Genomic DNA, 27,610 nt, shown 5'->3' with positions numbered 1-27,610 from the left:
TTTGTTTTTTTTGTCCCAGATTATGTACCAAAATAGGCATAGCTGAGTATAAATATCATCATCACAGGTGAGGCAATAACAATATAAACATTAAAATAACCAATCAGATTAAATTGATTACAAGAGAAACCTCGGATATAGCATGTGCAAAATACCAGAAACACTACGTATGGCCTTCAAGTATTAATTAGTAAGGACAATCACAATGTAAGTTGTCATGATTGAAGAGACAGGTAGAATGTCATTGTAAATCGTATACTGTGCTCTGAATAAATCTTTATTACTCTAGAATAAGCTTGTTACAAAATGACTTCATGTTGGATATAAAGAAAGATGCCCAATCACTGCGTTGCTACCCGACGAGAATGTTCCTGGGAAAATGTCTATAGATATGACACTGTATAATTTAATGTGCATTTTCCAACTCAAAACCCCCCACAAAGGTGTTATTCCTAATCATTCTGAATTACTTCATGCTCTACTATACAATTTCCATTATTGCAACTATTAGAGTGCTCCAGTAGTGTATATCTGTATAGTGTATAGATATCTGAATGACATGTCAAAATCAATAAAAGCCTTATAAACGTGGGATAGTTTGAATTGTGCACACAGATTATTACATTTTTTTTGCACCTTAACAAATGAAGAAACCGTTGTTGTTTTTTTTCCAACCCAATTTTAAACTCATGCCAGCTTGATGTTAAAAAGCGCTAAAAGAGCATCGTCTCTAACCCTGAATGCTTCTTAGTTTGTATTAGACCTGAGATGTCTGCAAATTCTTGGCTAGTCTTTGCACATGTAAAAGACAAGTGTGGTAGCTGCCCATTAGCTATGCTATTGTAACTTCTTCTTCTACCTTCATCTTCAAACTTGTGAATTTTTACCAGCCATGAAATTTCTAAAGAGCATTTAAAAAAAAAAACAAAAAAAAAAAAACTAATTATAATAGTAACTGACTCATTAAAAGCATTTCATTTCAACAAACTTGTACCATTTTGTTGTGTTCTGGGACTCATCTACTACCAAGAAGGAATTATGGCTAACATTTGAGGCAAAGTCTGAAATAGGGAAAGAGGAAAGCAAGTAAAAACACAGTATTTAATTCAACAGGAACACAAAGTAATACAAAGTTACATACAGTGTGCTTGAGAAGGTCGGAAGAAACTGTAGCTAATCATCCGTTACACATTGGTGGAGATTTTATACTTAGGTGCCATGTTGCTATGAAACCACATAAAGCTGAAAATGACGCCCATGGTTTTGGGGATGCTCTCATCATAAGCGAAAGTCATGGCCTCGTGCAGGGGCACTTTCACCACCTCGATCAGCTCCCCTTCTTCAGGTTGTCCACCACCCTCGCCGACGTGGTTCTCTTCTGACACCTCTGCATAGAACATGGTCTGCTTGGCTCCCATAACGCCCACTCCTGACCTGTGGGGCACATAGTAGTTTTAGGGAATTGCCAGGTGTCACAGAAATACATGGAAATTATGGCAATTTGTACTTGCACCACACCATGCTTATTGTCTTTGTGTTTAGGTTGTTAGAATAAGCAAACAGAGGTAGAGTGTGACTTTTAGGACTTTGCGATCACTGATGCAAGCATACTTAATTCAGTGATTTCTTACATCAAACTAGAATATGACCAGATTAAAGCAGCAGCTTTGGATGCTCCGCTTTCATGTGTGGTTTGCAATAAAGTTCAGAAGTTTACATGGTTTTCATACTCCTGTTTAGCAACTACAGTTTGTAAAATACCCTTGGCATCTTTCTCTTCAATAAATCAAGAGTGGCAACTTGCAGCACAAAACAGAGATGCAACCTTGGGAGCAAACCAAATCTGATAAAAAATTATTAAAAAAATAAAAAAATAAATATATATATACACAGTGAGGAAAATAAGTATTTGAACACTCTGCTATTTTGCAAGTTCTCCCACTTAGAAATCATGGAGGGGTCTGAAATTGTCATCGTAGGTGCATGTCCACTGTGAGAGACATAATCTAAAAAAAAAAATATTCAGAAATCACAATATATGATTTTTAAACTATATATTTGTATGATACAGCTGCAAATAAGTATTTGAACACCTGTCTATCAGCTAGAATTCTGACCCTCAAAGACCTGTTAGTCTGCCTTTAAAATGTCCACCTCCACTACATTTATTATCCTAAATTAGCTGCATAAAGACACCTGTCCACCCCATACAATCAGTAAGAATCCAACTACTAACATGGCCAAGACCAAAGAGCTGTCCAAAGACACTAGAGACAAAATTGTACACCTCCACAAGGCTGGAAAGGGCTACGGGGAAATTGCCAAGCAGCTTGGTGAAAAAAGGTCCACTGTTGGAGCAATCATTAGAAAATGGAAGAAGCTAAACATGACTGTTAATCTCCCTCGGACTGGGGCTCCATGCAAGATCTCACCTCGTGGGGTCTCAATGATCCTAAGGAAGGTGAGAAATCAGCCCAGAACTACACGGGAGGAGCTGGTCAATGACCTGAAAAGAGCTGGGACCACCGTTTCCAAGGTTACTGTTGGTAATACACTAAGACGTCATGGTTTGAAATCATGCATGGCACGGAAGGTTCCCCTGCTTAAACCAGCACATGTCCAGGCACGTCTTAAGTTTGCCAATGACCATTTGGATGATCCAGAGGAGTCATGGGAGAAAGTCATGTGGTCAGATGAGACCAAAATAGAACTTTTGGGTCATAAATCCACTAAATGTGTTTGGAGGAAGAAGAATGATGAGTACCATCCCAAGAACACCATCCCTACTGTGAAGCATGGGAGTGGTAGCATCATGCTTTGGGGGTGTTTTTCTGCACATGGGACAGGGCGACTGCACTGTATTAAGGAGAGGATGACCGGGGCCATGTATTGCGAGATTTTGGGGAACAACCTCCTTCCCTCAGTTAGAGCATTGAAGATGGGTCGAGGCTGGGTCTTCCAACATGACAATGACCCGAAGCACACAGCCAGGATAACCAAGGAGTGGCTCTGTAAGAAGCATATCAAGGTTCTGGCGTGGCCTAACCAGTCTCCAGACCTAAACCCAATAGAGAATCTTTGGAGGGAGTTTAAACTCCGTGTTTCTCAGCGACAGGCCAGAAACCTGACTGATCTAGAGAAGATCTGTGTGGAGGAGTGGGCCAAAATCCCTCCTGCAGTGTGTGCAAACCTGGTGAAAAACTACAGGAAACGTTTGACCTCTGTAATTGCAAACAAAGGCTACTGTACCAAATATTAACATTGACTTTCTCAGGTGTTCAAATACTTATTTGCAGCTGTATCATACAAATAAATAGTTAAAAAATCATACATTGTAATTTCTGGATTTTTTTTTTAGATTATGTCTCTCACAGTGAACATGCACCTACAATGACAATTTCAGACCCTGCCATGATTTCTAAGTGGGAGAACTTGCAAAATAGCAGGGTGTTCAAATACTTATTTTCCTCACTGTATATTATATATATTTTTTTTCTATCATCGTCTAATAGCTACTTAGCATGCCATTTAGCATGCCATTATGACCTAGCATGCTAATAGATATAATAACAGTAGGTATAACTAAACTTGATAAAATTTTATTAAATTGTACAAAAAAGTTGTGAATAAAACAGAATGGAATGAAAAATGTCCATTGTAGGAACCATATAAACAGGGGTATTATTTGTGTTTTTAGGAGGTATCTACACCACAAGAAGAAATCTCAGGAAGAACATGGACACTTCTTAGGACCAGTGTTACATAAATAAATGCTCTTATAGCCTTTTAATGTATCTGATAAATAAGAACTGGAGTGGTTGTTTGTTATCGTCTGTCAAAGTGGAAACCCTCCTGAAGCTCTTCCATCTGAACAGATATTCCCATCGATGTGTTCTTTTATGGAATGATGGAGTCAACCCTGTTTGTCCTTAAAGACCACAGATGGTGGTGAGAAACAAGGCTGTGCCTGAAGTGTTGCCTCACCTGAGACTCTGTCAAGGAGATTTCACTATGGAAATCTCCCAGGGGCCTTTATGATAGGAGCCCAGAAGGTATTTGAGAAATGCTGAGACTGGAAAAACACTTCCTTAGCTCTTCCTCTTCCTGAAATCATATTTCTAAATCGCTTAGAAAACATGAAAGATAAAAAATAAAAATAAAAATTCTGCTTTGTACCAACGAATAAGAGTACACGATTACGCTTTGACACATGGAACACGCCTTCTTATCCGAGTTAAATCCGATCAGAATGTGTGGGTTGAGGTTGCAAAACACAACACTGAATTGATTAACATTCCAATAGAATTTCACAGTTTGGTTTATAGCTCAGAGCGACCAATCCAGGGAGAGCAAACTCGAGAAAATTCTCCGCCCGTATACACTTCTCTAAACATCCCAAAATACGTTTTGAAGATAAGTAAAAAAAAATAAAAAATAAATCCCAAAATTGAAGCCTGAATCAAACAGACAGGCTTGTAAAAGCCTGCACATGTAAAATCTTATATCATTGCCATGTAGATGGTACTGTTTAAAAGCACATATTGAGTACTGTTACATGAGGGTATGGGGGACATGGTAACCTATTGAGACAGGAAGACAAGACCCAAAACAAGACAAGACAGATTCTATGCCTTTACTGCTGCTTCCTGTATATCATATAACTTTCTTTGGAATTCAACTGTGATTAAAATCCTGTAGTCTAATTTGTAGCAAAGCATTGCTAGGCACACGCAAGAAAATATGTAAAGGGAAAGAAATATCCCTCTACAAGCATTTTCTAAAACTTATTCAACATTAATGCTAATATTCTCCAGAAGAGGACTAATGAAATAGAAATTATTTCAAAAAGAATCAAATCTATATTTTTTTGATAGTTCAATGTTCTATTGTAGCAGTTGAATTGAAATCCTAGCACTGATAAAATACTATTTCCAAAACCACCACTAGTTGAGGTAAGAATCTAGATCACTGGTTGTGATTTCAATTGGGGCTCAATGTAATTTATCTTTGAAAAGTTCAGGAATAAATAATAGAAAGTCATTTCTCATTCTGTTACTGGAATCCAAGAGAAAAATACAATCAGTCATTTCTGAATTTGGTACTGTTATAAATGAAAGTACATCATATCAAACAGAAGTTTTGATCTGTTCAATGAAAAGACAGGACTGCAATTCATTCTTATTAACTGCAATCCTAAAGCTACCCAAGGAAAAACATTCAGAGCCATCATTATGATTTCTCTGTGCAATTTAATGGTCAGATTTTATTTCAATCGAGTCATTAGACTGGGTTCAGTGGTTACAGAACCTATTAGAAGGATCGGTTTCTTCATGGAATAAGTCAGTGACCATTTAAAAGAGGAGTTATCTAAGTTGATTGTGAGTATAATACTTGTGACTTGGCTGGAGTTTTCGTATTACTTTTCCTTAATAAAATATTGCGTAATGAAATCGGTTGATTCTTTCTGTATATTCTGAACTGCCCCTGAATACACATGGCAGGTGTTGCATTGGGCATGCAGATGCTCATGATGACCCAAACAGCAGGTGTTGGGCCTGTGTGTGAGTGTGTTTATGTGTATCTGTGCTATAGTGTGTTTATGATAGCATGTTGGTCTGAGGGAGTGTTTGTGACTCCATGTAATGACACACTGGATTAGAACTGGGTGGGTGAGGGTAATCATCAGAGGCAATAAGCAGGTGTGTACGCTCCTTCTCTCCCGCACACACATGCACAGATGTGAGACGGTAAGGGTTTATGACCGTCTCCTCGTCCAAGGCTGATAAGAACAATGTCTCTTCCTGCTGCTCTAGACAGTGTTTCAGAGGTGTGTTTAACCCCACAACTCACCTATTTTCATTCACATAATGGCTCTGTGAAGTGCTAATACTGCAGGATTACTGAGGGAGCACAACATCAAGTAGAGTTCTTACAGCACTATTAAGCCTAAGACATCCGTTACGTTTGATGCGAAACGTTTTCTGTCAAATCTGAGAACACAATAGATCACAAAAAACGAATAATAAATGGGTTTTCTCTGATTATAGGTTGTATTAGATCTTTAACTCAGACGGGCCAGCGCATAGGTGTGTCTCTGGAGCGACATGCTACACTACTTTTATTTCTCTCCACACATATAATTATAAACATTAGAGGTCTACTGCAGGGACATAATTATTAATATTCAGGCGCAGCACTGTTCATTTCACAAATCTGATTAATCCCGGGGTGCTGAATTTGCTGTTATTTGCTATAACAGCACGTCTGACACAACGGTTCAACTGCAAGGGTTAAATTAACGCACTAGTCCTAGTTCTCTATCAGTATTTATCTCAGGAGCTTGTATGGTAAGAGTAATAATACATGGACTAAGAACATGTAAACGAATAAAGAGTATACATGTTGATAACGTGAACTTTTATTTGAAAGAAACATTTCTATTACTTTTAAGGAAAGAATGCAGATGTAACTTTTTTTTTCCCCACACAAAAAGTCTAAAGATAAAAGACTTCGCAGAAACCAGCTACATTGTTTTTGTCTTATTACCTTTAAGCAAACATGAGGGGCTGATGTTGACGTCACCACTAAATGTAGCTACAATCCTATAAAAAGTATGGTGTATAATATTTTTATAAATATAGTTTTTTTATGTTCACATTGTTTAAAAGGAATAAAACGAAGATTCGTCGACTTTAAACGACTGTGTATTAGTTTACTAGTGTTTTCAGATCAAATGTTTCTACTTGCCTGTTTAAATGAACGCTTTTATTAATTTTAGATGTTATAAACTAAATTCAGAGCAAATGCTTTATTTTGACTGCTGCTTTACAGTTGCCATTTAGCTCCCTGCACCACATCCAGCCAAATGTCGAGGTGTACACAAATTAAACACCTGCACGTGTTAAAAACGTGCATCCGCACCTGTAGGATGTGATCCTCCTTAGCTTGGAGACAGGAACTTCATAACCACACTCCTCCAGCACTTCCTGGCAGGCGATCTCCTCCAGGGAGAGATGCGGCTTGTCTACGATGCCTGCGCAAAGCTCATACGTCACGCCTGCTGAAGCCGGGGGTTGGTGAGGACGGCTGCCGTTCTCGTTACCCTCCTGCTCCTCCTCTGGGGCTGCCGCGGCATGGCCCTCAACTCCCTGCTCTCCTTGTTGGTCAGCGTTTGCAGGTTTCATTCGTTCCCACTCGCACATGTACACAGCTGCAGAGCGAATATAGAACATGTTATATATTGTCAGGGAGCAGTATGAAGTAAAAAGATGTGATAATGCAAGCGGACCTTAAGCTTTTAATCCGGCTTTAACCTCCGTTACACCACAGTTTCCTTTTTTTCAATATTGGTGTGAAAACATACATACATACAGAAAGTTTCAAATTTGTTGAATTTTGTGTGACTACCTCCTTTACCAATTCCAAAAATATACATACAATCAAGTTTAAGAGGCTTTGTTCCAACATTATTGGCTTACACAAAAAAAAACAGCCTTTTCTCCATGCATTGTTCAAAACATGAGGAGAAAGAAGTGAATAAGGAGAAGTCCCATTCAATGCAAGACCTTCCTTTCATTCTGAGGAGAAGGGCGCCGTCCCTGGTTAGCACGTGAAGAACAATAGTGGAGCGGCACGGCTCAGGGCCACGGCCCCACGTACTGTGGCGCAACCTCTTCACTCGAATGACTATTTGTGAGTTGTAAAAAATATTCCATTACAAGAGAACCATTGTTTCCAAAGTCCTTTCATACATGGCAGAGAGCGCCGTGAACTCTAGTGTACACGCAACCGCATCAGGGTCTACTTTAATGCAGACATTTTTTAATTCAATCAAATCTCATTGAAATCAATACAAATTGCGGTCATTTTTGTTTCCTTGCAACAAAATAGGGAAAAAAGAAATAAAGCAAGAGTTAATTGTTTGCCAGGTTAATTAGCCTAACGTTGGGGGTGTACAGCACCACCTTCAGCAAACAGTTATAAAAAGATGGATAACTGATGCTGCCAGGTGGCTCCTCATGGCCTGAACTCTGACTCGCTTAGTAACGAACCCAACGCGATGGATTTAGGAGGTGACGTTTAATCAGAGAAGTCGATACCTTTTTTGTGGAAAAAGGTTTAGGGTTTGCGCCAATTTGCTTTAAAAGAAGATGCCAAAAATATTAGAATGTTATTTCTTTGATATGAAATAAAAAATTTGCATTAACAATTATACCAGGTGGTATCAAAAGTTTTGCGACTTGCTCTGTTTAGAAGAATCTATTTTATTTATCTACATTTACATTACCATCACCTTCAAAATACTTCGCTCCCAGCGTTCCTTCCACTTCTGGATTGTGTCCCGGAAGTCTTCTTTTCGAAGCGTGTCAAGCACCTTCTGTGATTCAACAACGGAAACCTTTGACCTTTGAGGTGAATCATCTTCTTCGAGAACAGGGCGAAGCCTAATCTGGGTGCGTGCGGATCACGTGGATTATCGTGCACAAGTTGCTGAAAGTTTCGACACTTTTTTTGGGGTCGAGCTCGTCTTCCTGATCTCTCCTCGCCTTCCCGTGACGTTCTATGTTGAACGTGTATCATGGCAAGGATCTGTGTGGCGGATTTGACCAGTTTCATGCACAATTTCACGTTTGCATGATGAAATCGCAGACGTGGTAACGCACGTGGTTACAATAGAACCAGTTGGCACCGTTATTCTCGGAACGTTTTGATGACACCTCACAAATAGTTATTTTCATGTTTATGTAGGGTGCCAATAATTCTGACTGTTATGCAAGACATTAGGTAACACGCTCATCGAGGTTTGGAAGGAGCATAGAGACTCCTGTATGACTTTTCACGGCTGTGACAATCGCAGATGAAGCTACAAGTGCTAGTGGTAGATCTTAACCAACACGATACTGATTCCGCCTCTTTAAAAAGTGGGAGGAGCTTAGCACCCTTGACTCGAGTCTCCCCTTCAGCATTGAAATGTAGACGCGATCCTTCACAGATGGCTTTATTACTCTGACCTTTTGCCTGACATATTACAGAGGATTGCAAACTGTCTATGAATGAAAAAGCAGTTCATTCGAAACATGCTTTTACTGTTCATAGGTAGAATGTGTAAGTTCTAAAGTCAGAATGATGTTTTTGTTTTTATTTAGAAGATTAAAGATGTGTTTTAGTGCTGCTTTTTTTTTTTACCTGGGCGGAACTGCTTGACCAGGATGAAGCAATGAGAAGTGGTATTGAAGATCAGCACAGAGACACTGAACAGAGACAAAAAGAAAGGAGGGGTGAGAAAAAATACACAGAACACATTAAACGTCTTACGTGATGAACAAGTGTAATGAAAGCAACAATGATCAATTGTTCTAGTGAAAGCAAATCAAATGCTCTTCAGGGCGAAAGCATGTTCAGCACCTGACCTGACTCAAAAGAAAACTGGGCAAGGTAATCAGACTGAAGCGTATTAGAAAAATAAAAGCGAGCGTGGAAGTCTCACGAGGATCTACGCAGCATAGGAAGAGGCCCAGTTTGAGTGGAAGATCTATCAGAGAAGATGAAGGCTCAAGCTCTGACCGACATTTTATCAACAGCACATCTATCACAAGTTTATACGGTGGTTTTTTGGAAGGAAAAAGAGGCAGTGTTTATACGCCTGAGCCTTTCTCTGTCAAGCCCACATGTTCACACGGGATTAACCCTTTGCCTATTGTCCTGCTTCCTCACTCTAGGTCTTGGACAGAGGCTAATACTTTAGAAAGAAGGGAATAAATACCTGCATCTAAGGAATCTCAGGATAATAGGATTTTAGAAAGCTAAGAAAGGAAATCCAGCAAAGCATGCTGGGAGAGCCAGACTTTTGTTGGTGAACCGGGAGCAAACTAATCACTCTGTGGAGCAAGAGGTCATCCATCCATCCATCTTTCCATCCATCCAAAGCAACTACTCTCCCATAAGCACCATTTATTCTGCCCATCCAGGATGTCCAGCTGCTCGAGGATAGGCCTAAGGGCCACTTCTCTTCTTGAGAAGGCTGTTGAGAAGTTAGGTGAGCCATGACTGGACGGGTTAGGTGTGTGCGCGCATTTGTTTTGAAGGCTGTGAAGAGACCGATTCCTGTACACCCTGTTGGGAAACCGGATAAGCGTCTATAGAAACAGGAAGCCCTATCCTGATTTTCCCAGAGTGAAATCAGAGTTGGATATTACCATTCCGCCTGGCTACTTCGAGGAAGCGTGCAGACACACAGACGGACTTCACCCCTGAATACGTGCTCTCTGGAGACCAGAAGCAACAGTTCAGAATATGTAGGCTGCCCAAGAACAAGCACATACACGCATGCAGACATGCACAATTAAAGAGTATGGGAGGAATGCCTATTATCTGGAGACACCATGAATCATTTGTACTCCTGATCAAGAGGGCCAGATTCCATTTTAAGAGCCACCCCCCCCCCACACACACACACACACACACTCTCTCTCTCTCTCTCTCTCTCTCTTGACCATTTCTTCACCCTCCAGTCCCTTCCCTAAGCAGCGAGACATGCTGTTCCTGCACCCATGACTCCCTCCCTCTGTCTCTTGAGAGAGCTTGGGCTCTGCTGACCTGCAGTGACTGCGCATCTGCTGGGTCAGTGCACCGGCGCGTCCCGGCAAGTTCCAGCATCCCACACCACGCTGCTGCACTTGGCAGGCGGGAAAAATGCTGCCACGGAGGCACGCAGGAGATTTTACACATCGTTAAACCTGTCCTCTGTTAGCACTCTTTCACTTTTGTGGCATGAGATGAATGGAAGAGAGATGAGGCCGAGTGACAGTTTAAGATGTGCTTATATTGGTCGAGTTATCTGATCCTCCTAGTGCCCTTGCATTTACATAAGCAAGTAGATCTGAAGATCCCCCTCGCTCTCATCCCTCAAGGCTCAAGGACAATTGACACCAATTCTCTGGGCTTCTTAGCTCCAAGGACCAGCAGAGTGTTCACAAAGGACTGGAGCAGGGGCACTAATGACCTGAACAGATGCTACTCTTAATGGCTTTACCTTTCAATTGCTGCATCTCCACTTCGACCCCTCCACCCGACGTTTTTTCTCGCAAAACTCGTATCAACCAAAAGATCGACAGACCAAACAGTGCAGCAAAACAATGCACCGGATGACCAAATGGCAAAACGCAACAGTCATAAAACTGTCACAAAAGCAACCTAAGAATGGTGCATACACAGTTACTACACCAAAACAGCATTTTTATTTGCACTCTTTCTCAAACAAATCACCAGCTCAATGCCACTGACTCCTGGAGTCGAGTTTCTCCAACCTAAACTAAATCTTGGGGACATTTTGATCTGTGTACGAATGAAAAACACAAACACATTCAACATATGAATATGTTTATTCAAAAACGTCCTTACTGAAGATTCTGTAAAGCTGTTTGGGGACAATCTGGATTTTAAAAAAGTGATATTGAAATAATATTGTGTTCTATTCACCCAGGTGGTCCTGCATCTCCGAGTTGGTTCTTTCAGCCTCCTCTCACAGACAGTGTCTGTATTTTTCTTTATTAATCGTCAATGCCGTCCCTAGGCTAATCCCTGAGCCTGAAGAAGTGATCAATCACTTTCTATTATAAGTGAATACCCTCGAATCCGCAATTTATGCTGCCCTCCTGTGTTTCCTTGAATAAACAAAACTCCTCAGCTTTTCTTATGAAAATATGTCTGTCAGCTCTGTCCACAGAGGAGTTTAGCTTAACTTTGAGAAATAACTAAATAGATATAAAACCAATAAGAAAACCACCATGATATCGGGTAGCAAGTAACCTGTTAAATTGCCCAAGGCAGACTACAGGGTAGTATTGGATTAGAGGGCTCTTTTTTTTTTTTTTGTGGGAACCAGTATCACAGTTTTATTACTGAACGGTTTATCACATCTGGAGGACTGAAAGGTAGCTCTATACTGGAGTGCAATAGCTAACTTCCTCTTCTTGCACCGAGGTGAGAGATTCCAGGCTTCTGCTGCTGCTTCTTATCTCTCGTTTTATAACAAAACGGTTTGCATAAAAAGCCTCGCTTTACATTCGCAACAGTAAAAGCGGCAGCTCTATAAATCAAACAACATGGTTAAAGAGGCCAGTAGAGCCAACCAAAACCCTCATTTCCTGATGCACAGATGCAAAAGAGGCCGTGATGGAGAATTACCGCTCTTTAAAAGTAAACAAACTTACTTAAAAGGAAAAAAGTGTTTTTTTGGGCTAGACAGAGAGAAAGCAGGGTGCGGCCCAGTCACGTGTGCGAACGTGGTGATAAGCTGTTAGGAAAATATTAAATAATGTGAAAACGCTATAGAAATATGCCATTTGGCCGAGGAGCTTCAAACAGAGGCTTTCTAACACACTTCAGATTGTGGTGACTGAAAGGGTGAACATTTACCTGTCATGAGTTCGCATAAAATCCCACGACTTCTTTGTTCCATTCTGTAAAAGAAGAAAAGCCAAAATGTTAACAGTTTTTATAGGTATAAATCGTTTTAAACCTATTTTAGAAAGGAGCTGCACAATAGAATCCAATGGATTATACGATTATACGAAAATGCGATATTCCTTATACCTGGACCTGAATGGGACCAAGCTGCAAAGGACCTCAGTGCTGTTAGTGTTCATACAGTAAATGGCTTCAAAAGGGGACTCGGTTCTCTTTCTGGTTATTTTAGCATTGACGAGATCTTCTTGTTTATACAAAAACTCCTGCATTATGGTGAAAAACCTGTGTGCCACTGAATTACGGTCATTCGAAATGGTTGCTGTACATGATGCTATCATTTGGCTGTGAATTTGCTGAACCATCAAAACCAGCTCATGCTTAATGCCGTGGAGCTAGTGAGTGTTTAGTGACTTGCGTAGACAATTTACATGCATACACCACATAATATAAATACAGTAATATACAGTAAATATTGTTACTGTCACTGACATGGTAATATTCTTACAGCTACCTGCTTAAGCTCTTTATTATAACTACTAGTGCCTGAATTAGGCTATTAATCATGTTCACAGCCAACACTGCTGAATACGATATTTTGGTGCATCCCATAAAAGCGTTTCCTTCATTTACGTTCCATAACTTAGGATGTGTGTGTGTGTGCAGCAACCCGCAGGTTTCTTTACCCGTAAAGCAAAATGTTTAATAGATTGGAAACGCTTTGTTTTAACAATGCGCAAATGAAATACAGCACAACAGGAAGCCCGAATGTTCACTTGTGGGTCGTTTTTAAAGGGGTTTGGGCTCATCTGTTGTGTGGGCATTGATCTGAGACCACTTGGAACATGGAGAGTGTTTTCACACTCGATTCGTTTCAGCTAATTTAAAGTGCACTCAGTGACTCGATCGGAGTCATTTGCGAATGCTCCAAATGAACTCAGACCCCGAGACATGACTCTTATACAATAACCAAACTGGCTAAAGAAAGAAAGACAAAGGTAAGCGCAATACCAATTAATAGGGCAGTCAGTTCCCCACAGTGAATCTAAGTGAATAGAAATCACTCATGTAATAAGTAGGTTAGTGAAATATGGTGCAAAATATGTGTTCAACTGTCAAGCCTCGGATTGAGGGTGGAATCAAAATAAATGTGAATGACACTCCGCTTTGATCAGAGCTTGTGTTTTAAAGCCGGAAGTGCTCAACTCAAACATGATTGAACGTTAACTCCATGCGGTATTACGTCTGGGTGGTGAAAGTCCCTAGTCTGGTTTATCTTAACTGACAATAGAATGATCCGAAAATGAGGGTAATCTGTGATATACACTGATCAATTAAACGTGCTGCCATACATTGAGTTTAGGGGGAAAAAAAGAAGCTCTATGTTCACTCTTACTTTCTGTCTTATGTGGACAAATTCTCTGGTATGTTTGATCACTTTAATGCCTTGAGATTCAGATTCTGCCAAACATGCAGCCCACAAGAACAGACATGCAGGTCAAACTCTCAGCTTTTACTTTTGAGCTGATGGAGGTGTATTACGTTTGTGTATTCAAATGTTAATATAGAAGTGTGTACACAAATCACATTATATATACACATTTTCAGCAAATCCTAGTAAAAGTTAAAGCAGAAGCATGAACAAATGAACAATTTTAGCAGTCTAAAATACTGACTGTAGAAGAGAAATTCATATACTTGCTGGACCAAATTGTCACCTGAACAGAAAACAAGCTGCAACTGAAGCTGTGCTGAAATGATTCATCCGAGAATAACCAAGAGCACATATCAATTTATCAAATTGAAAATAAATAAATAAATAATAAAAATAATTTTGCAATGCTACTCATAAACAATTATTCAAAACAACTCGTGAGTTTGTGCTACTATATTTGAGGAAAGGATTTTGTTATGTAAAGTATAAAAAATAATAGTTAATAATATATATATCGTTAATAATATTTAAAGCTAAAACTATGGGCAAATATCCCATTTCTCATAGAGATTTCGTGTAAAGATTTCAAGTGAAGAGGCCTAAGGTCCAGTGTTCCTGTTTAAAGCTGTTCAGTGGAGTTTTCAAAGCTGTTCATGTGAGTTTTCACTCTCCATTTTTCTGTATTGTTTTAAAGATTTATGATCACACTTTTGATATCACCCAAATGAGGATGGGTTCCCCTTTTGAGTCTGGTTCCTCTCAAAGTTCCTTCCTCATAACATCTATGGGAGTTTTTCCTTGCCACAGTCGCCATGGCTGTTCATCAGGGATAAATACACATCGTTCACCTTAACTGTTAAATTCTATAAAGCTGTCAGTGCTATAGAAATAAACTTGACTTGACTTGGAGTGTAGTCCACTCAAAATCTTGCATATCAACCCGATAGGTAGATGTCTTCATGAGCATTGTTTTGCTGATACAAGAGTTAGACGTCTCAGTGTTAGTGAAGGTTAATCATACTAAATATTCTTCCAAACTTGTTTTGAGCAGGTTATATGACACATTGCTAGCACCCAGAAAAACCATCATTTCGCAAAAAAATCTCTGCTCCAAGCAACAGAAAGACAACCGTGATTTAAGCCCCCAGCTGGACAAAGTCAATGCAAAATGAAAGCAACCAATAGGAACAAACACAGCTATCGTATCTAATGTCTCATCTTTTTCTGAGACCTGTTTTTTTTTTCCTTTACATGAATCTTATTTGCATTTGCTCTTACCACTGTTTGATCATTTTTAATGAAACTTAAGCAGCAGGTTAAAAATCAGACATGCTTCATCTAAAGTGTAGAGAGGTTGGCACATGCGCTATATTAATTAAACGATGATGGGCTAGAACAAGTCAATAAGGGCTTGCCAAACCGAAATGCCTAGCATTAATGGATGACAGAACACGTCTCCGTTTGATGGCTTTTTGGCATGATGTGAACTCGAGGGCAGTAATGACAGCACTTACTAGTTTAAACATACCAGAAATGTCTTGTTTGTGTTTTTTTTTCCCCAAGAGTACAAAATACGTTTCCGAACTCATCGTTGGCAATCGTTTATCATTACCGGTTTATGCATGAAAGCAAACACACAGGACGTTTTCAAATCCGCACCGTTCATAATTCTTCTGTATTTGTTTTTTTTATCTTAGGTATTTGTATAAATGACATTGAGAACTTAAGCACTGAGGAGCGCAGACTTTAAGGTAATCCTCCTGAATGGAACTCCATCATAAAGCTGACTGAGAAGGTGTTGCTGTCACTGAGTTATTCCGAATTCATTATTATACCAAAATACCGTGTGGTTTACGCTTAACAACAATGCCATTATAAAAAATACTGGATGTTTACATTAAGGACATGCATATCATCCTTATCAGTGACTTCATCTTGGCTCTTGTTTATACAAGTTTGTTTCAGAAGGCGCATCATGCCTCTCATTTTGGCAAAAAGCTGTCCATTCAGCTTCTTTGCTGTGACCCTCGCTAACACACATTCTAACAAGCTTGAGAATAGGGACATTCAAAGCATATATTTAGAGTTTTTTTTTATTTTCATTTGTGTATATGACTGCTAATATTCTGTTGACAATGTTCTGTTTATATAATTAAGTGCAAGCCTGAGATAAGCTCAAAACAATGAAATAATGGTGAAGTAGAAGCAACATTTCCTTCCATCTGAGGCTTGACAAACGAACCCATACAAACTCTTACAAAGTGCTTCGGGGAAAATTCTCTTTATTGAGTCCTACCCAGATTTGATACCAGTATGCCTACATCCATCCATAACACATGTGACTCATACAGAATGGGTGGAAAATGTGTATGCGAAACAAATCAGCTTATCGTCAATTAGGATCTTTTCCCTCGCTACATGAAATGCTACTTATAGAAACATGGACACCAGAGACTAATGGTTTTCATATTACCGAATTATACATATTATTTGAAAGCTTTAACAAAGTATTCTTCACTGTGGCGCGAAGCTGCAACTTATAATAGGAAACTTCGGAATCCTGATACGTGCTGCGCTAAATATGTTGAATAAGGAGTACAGAAGTAAGAAGTACCAACACTCACAACAAAATCTTTTACATTAAATGCAATGCAAGAACTTTCTGGACTTTGTCTGAAGTGCAAACACAATGTGCTACAATAGAATCTTTATTTGAAGTGGGAAATCAACCACGTGCTCATATGTATACGTGTATATGGCTGTCATATACTGTTGTGTCAAGTTCAATCCTCTCCCACAACTTTGTAAGACATAATCAACATTCAAAACTGACATGCTACACCACAAGTCTGTAGCAAACACTCATAATAAGTGTATACAAGTAACACTGGTGTTACACGTAATTTAGTGATCAAACATCTGCGAGTTATGCATTGGACCACAATCGCAAATGCAGGTGTACGATTTTTTTAAGATTATAATAGCCCCCGAAACACAACAGTTGGCCTTGTTTAGATAGTAATGGCTAGTTAGTCAGTAACGACTGGGTTGGTTAGTAGGCCATCAGGGTAACGCTAACAAAACATCTATTAGAGCAGGAATCACTATTATTACTTAAACCTGATAACAGACAACTGCTTGTCCTGGCTTAACACCCTGAGCATGACCTACTCAATCAGACCGGCATGAGAGCTTGGTTAATAAACAGCAAACCTCCATTAACGGAAATGTTCATGCTTAACCCGAGGCAGTGGACTAAAACAACAGTGCAGGGAGAGTGACTCTGCATGCGGCTTCAGTAAGTAAAGTACAGCCGGAGAGGCCCTCAGGGTCCCTGCTGCTCGTGCACACAAATTTTGGCACCAAAGCTGGAGCTTTTGGAGGTAAAAATTTGCATGAGTATGTCGGATGCTTGCAAATAGCCTCATTTGACATAGACATGACCGAGAACGAGCTCGAGAGCTTTGTAAAAGCTGTGATGTTCTGCGCTGAGGGAAAACTAGGAAAACTTTCAATGAGAGAGAAAAAAAAAAAAAAAGGTTCATTTATACCTACAAAATGTGATTTTCTTCATTAAAACACATTCCTGTAACCGGATTATGCAGCGTTCTTTTAAAGGTGTTAAGTCACAACACATTTATTAATAGAATGCACACCTTTGGCTAGAGCTCATTTCCAGGCACCTCAAGGTGAAGGGGAAGGAATCAAGGAGTATAATAAATGGCTGTTGTAATGCACGCCAGGGCAAAGGTGTTTACCCTGTTCCTCAATGCTTCAAAGTGAGACACACATATTTGTGGAGGCGTGAAATCCATCATTTCTTCCCATTGGGGAAGGTGAGTAGGGATAAAAACGACCCATCAGTGGCAAGTGTGTACTTGAGTGCATAGTTGTGGAGGTGGAAGTAGGCATGTTTAGATAGGGGATAACAATACAAGATGGCTGGTAAGCTTAAAATTGGGCATCTCCAAGTCCACGGTCCACATAGCAGCCCACATTCATACCGTAGGTATGTGTGCATATAAACAAGCAGGTCTTGTGTAATATATTATGCCTTTTCTATAATTCGACTGATACCTGGAAATAAGGCTGCTAAAACTGTGATGCAATCATGCGTGATCAGAATTCCACAAAATGATCCCTGATGATTATGAGAGCTGACCAGAGCAGACTCACTAGCAGGAAAGACGTGCAAGTCCGTACAGAGCCGGTACGTCAGTAGCGTGAAGGCACGGTGATGACACGACACGCCCTGAAAAGTGCAAGTGATGCAAAGGCCGTCATCCAGTTGCTGCATGCTCTTACAAGAAAAACACAATCCGACTGAGGCCTTGAGGCTGAGAAAAACTGTTTTAAAGTGGAACCATAGGTTTACAGAGCTCCTCTATAATTACTGCCATAAGATCTTGCTCCATCATCAAACAATGCCGGAGCTCTATCCAAGTACTCGTGCCTTGGGCCAGTGTCGAACAAGTACTTTAGGTCTACACCCCATTCAACCCGTTTGAGATCACTTCACGTGAGAAGAAATGCTACTGCACTAAAGATGCACTTCGTCATAAATAAGGCGACCTTCATTTGGATTTTTTTGTTAAATTGCCCCAAAAGGAGAAATAAATGAGGTAAGTTGTCTGTTGTGCAATCAAGCATGGCAAAACAAGAAGGCCTAGTAATCTGACTAGAAATAAGAATTTAAAAATGAGCTATAAATTGGTAGGATGTCTGTTTACTTTGAAATTATGCTGTTGGACCAATTGAACCTTATTGTTCAGCATAATTCAATAGAACAGAAGTCTATAGTGTACATAATGTACCGCATCTAGCAAACAGCATCAACAGCTTTCAATCTTTTTCACAGAACCACTTTCACTTTTTTTTCTTTTTATCAGGTACACGATGAGTCCCCATGACTACAGTCACACAAAACAAAACAAAAAATGTTTAAATAGGCCAAACCTAAGATTTTATAGACAAGTCTTGTCTTATTCATTCTTTAGGTGACTCTAACTCTATAGGACATATCCTTTCTACATAAAAAATGTGTAAAATAATTTGACATATAAATGTGAATGAGACCATGATTACGGTCATTTCTGAACACAATGGTTTGTCTGGTGAGTAGAAGCGCAGTAGAAGCACATCATGTCACCTCACTTTTGAGGAATCCTTGATGAGGAACCCTGGCCTACAATGACCTACTTAAATACCAGTCTTTTGTAAAGACTGTGCATGGTACCTACATGTGCAGATGGCAGGACTCCTCATTATCAGGGCCACTCACTAAGTGTAAGTGTGAAAAGCCCTTTGGGGATACTGGGAATCTCTAAAGGCATTGATTACGATAGAGATTAATAGGCCAAAAGGAGGGAGCAGATAAAACCTCAAAATGAATGTTCTTCTCCTGGCCCTATTTGCAATGAAGGATCACAAGTGAAAGGGGATGGCGATGTAGGCCTTGTACTTTTGGACGCTTAAAGTCTAATTACCATCAAGTCCCACTTTATAATGCTGTGACCCCAGCAGCTGTCATGAATTCAATTGCCAGCATGCTGCCGTTTACAATCAGGGCCTTTAATTCCCACCATGTGCAGTACAACTTCTCAGGATTTAAAACCCTCATCACACACCATCCCCACCAGGCAATCACACTCAGCTAGTATTAGAAATGAGTATTCATGGGGATAGAGATGCTAACTGAGTGTGTGGCTGAAGAGTGCAGGTGGCAATTAAACCCCTGCAGACATTACACATGAGAGGAAACATGGAGGAGATGATGTGTTCAAAACACCAACTAGAACACTGCTGCATTGCCTCAGAATTTATAAGGTATAAGAGTAGATATTAGTCCCCAAGACAAACAACAGCAGTTTAACTGTTACAAATGATTACAAAAAGCTCATCTAAACAAATGGGTTTTGATCTCGAATAGATTGTGGAAGGGAATTCCAAAGATGAGGAGCAGCCCAGCTAATTAGTATTACATTTTAATTAGTCTTATATTTATTTGGGTCAGATTTTAACCAAGGACAGGCAGCGGCTTTTTCCTTTTTGGGGGTCATAAAAGAATAGACATATTTGAAAAAAACTGTAAATCAATCGGCCACGCAAAACACAAAAACTTTTTATAGTGGTAATAGATAGAAAACAAACAGACAAAAAAAATGCTTGTTTGATTTCTTCAGCACTGGTCACTGCAGATGTTCAAAAACTTTACCTTCAAATTCACAATCCAGCTGAGTTTTAATGATTGCTGCACAGCTGGTAACATTATTACACCCTCCACTACTCTCCTTAAACCTAAAAGGGTGGAAATGCCATTGGTTCTGGATAATTACATAATTTATCAAAATAGTTTTAAATGGAAAACCATGAGCTGAGAAAATAATCTCACAAATATCACACCAAATGTGAGGTGTGACTTTTTGCTCATGTGCTTCAGTACAGTTTATTTTAAATGTCTGTATTGATAGTCAGATTATTACAGACATGTCCTGTCCTACTCCTTTAGCCCCCCCCACCATTCATTGGAATATGCTTCAAAACACAGCATGAAACGTATATTCTGTAATATATCTAGTACTTGTCGGGTTATACTTCTTTGACATCGTTATCTTTTGGATCAGGAAAAAAAGAATGTTCCATAAATTCGATTTTCCAACACAATGGTCGGTATCTAGGCGAAAATCTGAGTTAACCAATACGGATGTTTCGATAATCGTTTCCTGATATACCCATTCTGAGCAAGTGCACATTTCCAGACAACCATGCCAACAACGACACACCACCCCACTGCATGCGCAGGTTAATGTAGTCTGTGCACTGCTTCAGAATAAACAGTCCAGATCACTAAGGCAAACAAAACGACTTTAAATCCATCAAGTAGCAACCGGAGTAATAGAACCGGACAGCTATCAAACAAACCTCTCGCTGTATAAACAAGCGGAGCACGCCTCCTTACTGCACACACGCTGCCTCTACAAACACGTGTGCTCAGTACAGAAATGAATGAGCACTGAAATACTGAAACGACTAACCAAATGAGGAGAAATACACTGTGTGTGCTTGTAAATGACATAGGAGGCCGAGAAGAGCTTAAAGCGGCTTTAAAACCTCAACTCTTGCGCACCACAGAACAGAATCGGGAATAAAAGAAAGAAGAGGAGAACAGAAGTTTAATCTGTGTCCATCTGCTGTCTTTGCCACCACAACCCCCCCGAAAACACCTCCGCTCCCCTTCTACACCCTCCTACAGGTGTAAATGCTCAAATTAGCCTTTAATCCTCTTGCCTGCATACACAGCATGGTGCAAACCAAAAGCTTATGGCTATTGGGCCACAATGACCAGGCCATTCCATATGCCTGCTGCTTTCTTCACCACAGTTTAGAGCCCTCCGCTACAAGAGGCTCTACATAGTTAATTTAGAGTTTGATCTCTTCTCTCGAAAAACTAGACGAGCACTATCTAAAGAAAGACAACTGTACTTTATATTACCATGTAAGTGATTTATGAAGCCTTTCAGAACCCATAAAAGTCATTGTTTTCATGAACAATCCGTCCACAATCTCACAGGGAAGTGATACACAGGACATAAATACAATGCCATGAGTGTCGACTGAAAACGCCCAGCTACAGGGCTGAAGCTACTCTGCACAGTGGGAAAATGTTCTCGAGTTAGTTGCCACCCAACTCTCACCATTATGTAGCTCATAGAGCTTAGTCAGGCTGAGGAAGTAGTTTGAGGTTACTAGCAAACGAAGGCCATACAATGTTGGGAAATAGACACGGCTATTTTATTCGCCTGCTCCCATAAGATGGGTGGAAGTGCTACAGAACTGGCGACACGTTCCTCCTGTAAAATCCCACGAGAAATCCAGAGTAATAACGAGGCCAAAATATGACAGAAGAGACTGTTAATACGACTGATGAAAAAGAACACTCATGTGTTCACACTGTTCCATGTGTTAACAAGCTGGCAGCCAAAACAATAGAACTGAAAAGCATGTCTGCATCTCACCTTTTCTTTACCACACGTGAATAGTGGATTGTGAACAAAAGAGCACACGCCCCACCATCAGACGAGGTCAAAGGACATTAGTGACCTCACTGACCACCTGTGCATTAGCTCTCTAGGATGACCTTAACAACTGCCATCTGACATCTCAGAATATCACCCACCAGAGATCACCATCACCTGGAGCCTACTAGTGTTTTTTTTTTTTTTTTTTATAATCAGTCAATATGGATAAACTGGCAGAGCATGGCTAAACCCGTGGGAAAAAGATCGTGCTCAGCCGATCCTTTGGGATCTGATATTTTAATCACCTCTGTTCTTTCTCCCAAACATCTGCCCATTACGAGCACCCGATGATCTGGTGCTTGACGAATGACCACCACTTGTTTCCTTGTCCTTCTCACTCTTTGCTCACTCCAGCGTGGCTGCCCCTATTGTTCATTATCTGTTCTTCCCCACCCGATCTGCGCCGTTGTCCATCCGCCAGCCCCTGTCCTAATCCACCACCTCCTCCCACCTCTCCACAACATGCTCTCTTTGATACCCCTCCTCTCTCTCTCAGACCCCTGCGGTTAAAGCAGCAGGTTGGCAGCTGGAGCAGTTGACCGTGTTGGCTCAGCTGCTGGCTTACAAGACACAAGTGAATCCCAGATTTGCACGAGGACCACTCGGGAGCTCTGTGCGATGTGAGTTTCATTTGCCAATGTGTCGACCAATTCATTAAGCGTTTCATTTACAAGTGGGTCAGCATTTGATGATTACGGTACCTGAGATTCTACCGACCGCAGCTTGTACGTGCCTACATACTGTGAAATCGTTTCAGGAATACTAGCGCTACAAAAAAAAAAAAAAAAGAAAAGTTCTAAAAACAGAGGAAAGACGATCAAGCTAATGTAAATTTGGACCAGGCTCAGGTTTTTATAACTTAAGCACTTCAAACACATTTTGAAGTCCTTGGAATAAATCTGGGACAAAGAAGACCTTCCAATGCTCATTCTGCAGTTTTAGCTGTTGATGTCCCCAAGTGACAAAAAGCTACCTGAAAGCAGATGATCGCAGTTGAGAGTGCTGTGTTCAGGTGGTCCAAGCTGTGTGCACAGTGACGGTAATATGAAGCGTTGCAGTTTGTAAGAAAGTTGGCAGCAGCAGTCTCCTGGTACACAGTGCCAGCAGGGACATGTGGGTGGCACAGCACACTGACTCAGTGCTGCGGCTGCTGTGGCTGCTGCAAAATCTGAGGGGAGGGGGAGCTGCCACTTATCTAATGCAGCTCCTAAAAAAAGGCTATGTGAGGCTAACTGATTTTAGCTTTTAAGGCGCCATTTAAGCCGAATCGAGGTACCGGTGGTACTGATGTGTGCCATGTGTGAACTAAATGGATCATTCCTTTACAAGCCAAGACTTACAGAATGCTTTTTAAGCAAAGCAGGCTTATTTTTTTTGAGGGTGCTTATCATGCCTACTGCATGACCAAGGTCAAAGCCAGTCCTGCTCTTATCAACTATAATATTCATTCATTTATCTTCAGTAAACACTTTCTTTTGATCAGGGACACAATGGAACTAAAGCCTGGGAGTTGGTGAGATGGTGTACACCGTAAATGCCGTGAGGTCCTTCTTTGGTCAACCTGAACACACTTTGACACACTTAAATCACACCAACCCATGTAGACAGAGCAAACATGCAAAACCTGACGCAGGATTCAAGCTCAGGACTGAACTGAGACGGCCACCCAGATATAATACTGAGAGACAGAAACATTTGGTCAATTATAAGTGATATGAGTTTACAGTCATTTTTTGTAAACAATAACTAACTAAACTAAACAACTACCTCTACTTACTAGAGAGACAAGTTCTTAAATGTGCAAATGTGCTTTTCTAATACAACAGGATGACAATGGCCAACAAAGGCTTTACATATTCTACTTTTTGTTTACACTTAATAATATTCAAACAAAAAATACATACTCTGAACTTTCCCCTGTGCCTTTGATCGCTTCTCTTCTCGCTGATATACACTTATTATATAATTTCCCAACATTGCCTAACGCGGCCTGAAAACGGTCAACATCGAGCAGAAATTTTGTTCTTACAGGACATGAGAGCTCGGAGTGTCCTGAAAATGATTTCCCTGCACAGCGTGCAACACCACATTGACTCTGCATTATCAGAATGAGTGGGAGTCCCATGAGCATGGAGTGTGATTGCGCCATGCATTCCATCCATGCCGGCACCGAGGACCGGATGCGACTGACTAAGACATCGCGAAAAGAACAATAGGCCTAGACCTGGGGATTGGCGCTTTAACTTCAGAGGAAGCATTACTACATAGTTAAAAATGCACATAGAGCCAAGCGCATATGGAGAACAACAATCAGAAAGGAAGCGACTACAGGTGCCCTGCAAAACCCGAGCACTTAACGCACGTCGGGAGAACAGGAGGGGAAAAAAGACGCTGAATCAGGAAATGTTGATGAATTTGCTGAAAAACATACAGCTGTGCTGACATTTCCGTAGAATAAAAGCGGGAAGAATAAATCTGTTAACAGTAACACATTCGTGAATAGACGACGAAGGTTACAACGACAGAAAATAGTCTATAACGCGTAATATTAAGGGCCCGTTTAAATAACAAAAATTCTGGGGATTTCCATATTAACAAAACTTGGGGAAAACTATTATTTCACTGCCATAGAATTAAGAACAGGAACAGCTGAACCATTTCAAAAAGTGCCTTGGAGAAAAGTTTCCAAAATGTGTTTACGGGGTCACAGAGATGTTTGTAGTGTCCAAATCATTTAGGGTTTTTATTGTTGCTTTTTATCATATTCATTTACTTGCACTGTTGCTCATGCAAAATGGTATATTTCATAACAAAACACACATTTAAGCCATTTTGCAAATTCACCGGGTCCATGATTCTGGGCTCATTATGACTTTATTTCCCCCATTTTCCTTTTTTTTCATTGTAATGAATTTCTTCGCAATAAAGATCAAAACCAAACCTCAACAGAAATGTGTCACTGATTATTAGTTATTATTTAGTTATAATGTAATTAAAAGGCTATCTGTACTGAATGGGTTAAAGTGCAACCTTAAAAACACCAAACCTTTAGAAACAAGCAAACAAATTTCCATTTGAAACCACAAAAGTAAGTACACCCCTCACATTTCAGCAACCGTTTTGGTATATCTTCTAAAGGGACAATACTATAGAAATGAAACTTGAGTTGTGAATTAGAGTGAGAGAAGGAGAGTCTTTGCCATGAGGTGACATGTTGAACATCCAGTGGTCAGTATAAGAGAATTACACTCAAAGCACCAAATTCTAACTGTTTTCATACAAGACACATACATTTGTATTGTATTGATTTCTTCAAGGCTCTTCTCTGTTCTGGAATGAACTTCCCCTAGATGTCCGAACAGCGGAGTCCCTGGTTATCTGTAAGTGACAGTTAAAGACCTACTTCTTCCTGAATATCTTAAACTAGCACTTCCAAGTTTGCTTTGTAGAATTCAAGAGTTATATTTATATTAAGTTTGTAATCTAGCATACCAGTGTAGATTTATTCATTGCTAGAGACTCAAAGCACGTTTGTATGTCGCCCTGAACAAGAGCCTCTGGACAAATGCTGCAAATGTAGGTTTGTATGGTCATGTCAAGCAGAAAAAATATGACCATGATGACATGTAGCTTTGCATGGTTACAGTTACAGTAACAGACAGTTATTTTTGACAATAATGGCTGTATGTTGAGTTATTTTCAGTGGACAGTAAATCTGTACTCATATACAACCTGCACAAATAACTACTCTAAAATATATCCAAGTTTCATTTCTATAGTATTGTTTCGTCAGAAGATGATAAGATGGTTGCTGAAATGTGCTGAAATGTGCTGAAATGATACTGTGTAATATACACAGGGTTGTCAATCGATTAAAATATTTAATCACATTTAATCGCATGATTATTATGAGTTAACTCGTGATTCATCGCAAATGAACTTAACTCACAATTATGGATGCTTTATGTAAATGTATGTTTATTATTAGTGAAACCAAACTTAACATAGAGCATGATCAGCAAAATATTCTTGGAAATGTTTTAAAGTAATTATGGTGTTTTAAATTAGGTAAATCATCAGGACACCAAACACAACTTTTGCTGTTTCCAGACAGACGGTTTTAATTGCCGGATGTGCACATCCTTGGGGATTTTGTGCATCATTGGTGCCTCAGTAAAACAAATGTTCAGTGATCAAAAATTATTTTTAGATGGAGGGTTTATATATATATATCTCTGAGTAAAGAAAGGATGACTTAAATAAATGTGTTGTAGGTTTAGATTTTGCCTCCTTTATATTTATTTATTCATATTTTTTATAAAAATTGTCAAACAGAAACGCGTGCTGCGTTAATAAAAGATCAGTGCATTAATTTTGACAGCCATATATATATATATATATATATATATATATATATATATATATATATATATATATATATATATATACACACACACACACACACACACACACACACACACACACACACACACCGATCAGGCCACCTGCCTAATATTGTGTTGGTTCCCCTTTTGCTGCCAATAAAGTTCTGACCCATTGAGCATTAACAGCATTAACTTCTTCAGCAATTTCAGCTACAGAAGTGTCTGTTGGCCATGACCCTGTCACCGGATCACAACTGTTCCTTCCTTGGAGCACTTTTAATAGATACTGTCTACTGCAGACCAGGAACATCCCACAAGAGCTGCAGTTTTGACCCAGTCGTGTAGACAACACAATATGTCCCTCGTCAAACTCTTTACACTTGACTATTTTTCCTGCTTCTAACATGTCAACTTTAAGAACAAAATGTTCAATTGCTGCCTAAAACAGCTCTTCCACTAGCAGGTGCCATGATGAAGAGATAATTAGTGTTATTCACTTCACCTGTCATAATGTTATAATGTCATTGTTATGCCTGGTCAGTGTGTGTACTATATATATATATATATATATATATATATATATATATATATATATATATATATATATGAGATTCCTGTCTCCTAGCCTGCTCATAAACCATGTACAGTATATTACAGAGCAATGGACAGAGGGATTCCCCATGTAGCTTGTTAGCACGCTGCTAGCTTAAGCTCAAGGTTTTTTTTTTTTTTTTCCAGCGACATTTTCACGACACAAGCGTTGCCCAAAACCACCCTCTTGACCCGTGTTAGGCAAATCGATGTGATTTCGGAGCAGTAGGTCGCCGTTTAGAGCAGTGAGATGGAGGATGGAAGGCTGGGGGTATTAGCCGGGGAATGAGTGGAGTCTGACAGATGACAGATGAACGACTCACCTGGCTATAATGCACCGTGAACGGTTTCAGATAATTCGAGCTGGTGCATGGAACCACCTGAATGTTATTAATCTGCTCCATGGTTCACGCACACCTACACACACTCATATATAATATATATATGTATGTATGTATGTATGTATATATACACACACACACTCACATACACATACACACACACACACTTCCTCACCGGTGTTCCTCAAAACAGAAAGCTCAACCGCAGCCCTACTCAGAGAAAGTCTACGGAAGCCTGTGAGGTACATAACCATACCGCTGGTATTTGCCTTCACGCGTGCGCGTGCGAGCCGCGCTCATTAACGCTTTTACAGT

The 27,610-nt window shown here is 39.9% G+C and overlaps 1 protein-coding gene across 2 annotated transcripts; it reads right to left on the bottom strand.

Annotated features, from left to right (window-relative positions):
* Positions 1-27,610, bottom strand: nudt14 (nudix (nucleoside diphosphate linked moiety X)-type motif 14). 2 transcript variants are annotated; one of them, XM_083562071.1, is made up of 5 exons: positions 27,471-27,610; positions 12,418-12,461; positions 9,187-9,251; positions 6,922-7,210; positions 1-1,434 (listed from the first exon to the last, which is right to left on the bottom strand). In XM_083562071.1, exons 2-5 carry the CDS (start codon positions 12,432-12,434, stop codon positions 1,185-1,187), a joined length of 621 nt encoding a protein of 206 aa, XP_083418197.1. In that variant the 5' UTR covers positions 12,435-12,461; positions 27,471-27,610; the 3' UTR covers positions 1-1,184. The 2 variants fall into 2 exon arrangements, with proteins under 2 accessions (XP_083418197.1, XP_083418196.1); XM_083562070.1 differs by having other exon boundaries at positions 27,278-27,607.

Source organism: Silurus aristotelis (genome assembly GCF_946808225.1).
Source record: "Silurus aristotelis genome assembly, chromosome: 15".
Taxonomy (NCBI): Eukaryota; Metazoa; Chordata; class Actinopteri; order Siluriformes; family Siluridae; genus Silurus; species Silurus aristotelis.
This window is presented reverse-complemented; position numbering and strand designations above follow the sequence as displayed.

What these genes read in the sequence shown, in the direction of transcription:
- nudt14 (XM_083562070.1), bottom strand. Translation starts at nt 27,358, where the DNA reads ATGGAGCAGATTAATAACATTCAGGTGGTTCCATGCACCAGCTCGAAT. An exon ending in TTTATGCGAACTCATGACAG is followed by an intron (nt 9,252 to 12,417) that starts GTAAATGTTCAC and finishes GTCTCTGTTCAG; the next exon opens with TGTCTCTGTGCTGATCTTCA. An exon ending in GGTCAAGCAGTTCCGCCCAG is followed by an intron (nt 7,211 to 9,186) that starts GTAAAAAAAAAA and finishes TTCGCTCTGCAG; the next exon opens with CTGTGTACATGTGCGAGTGG.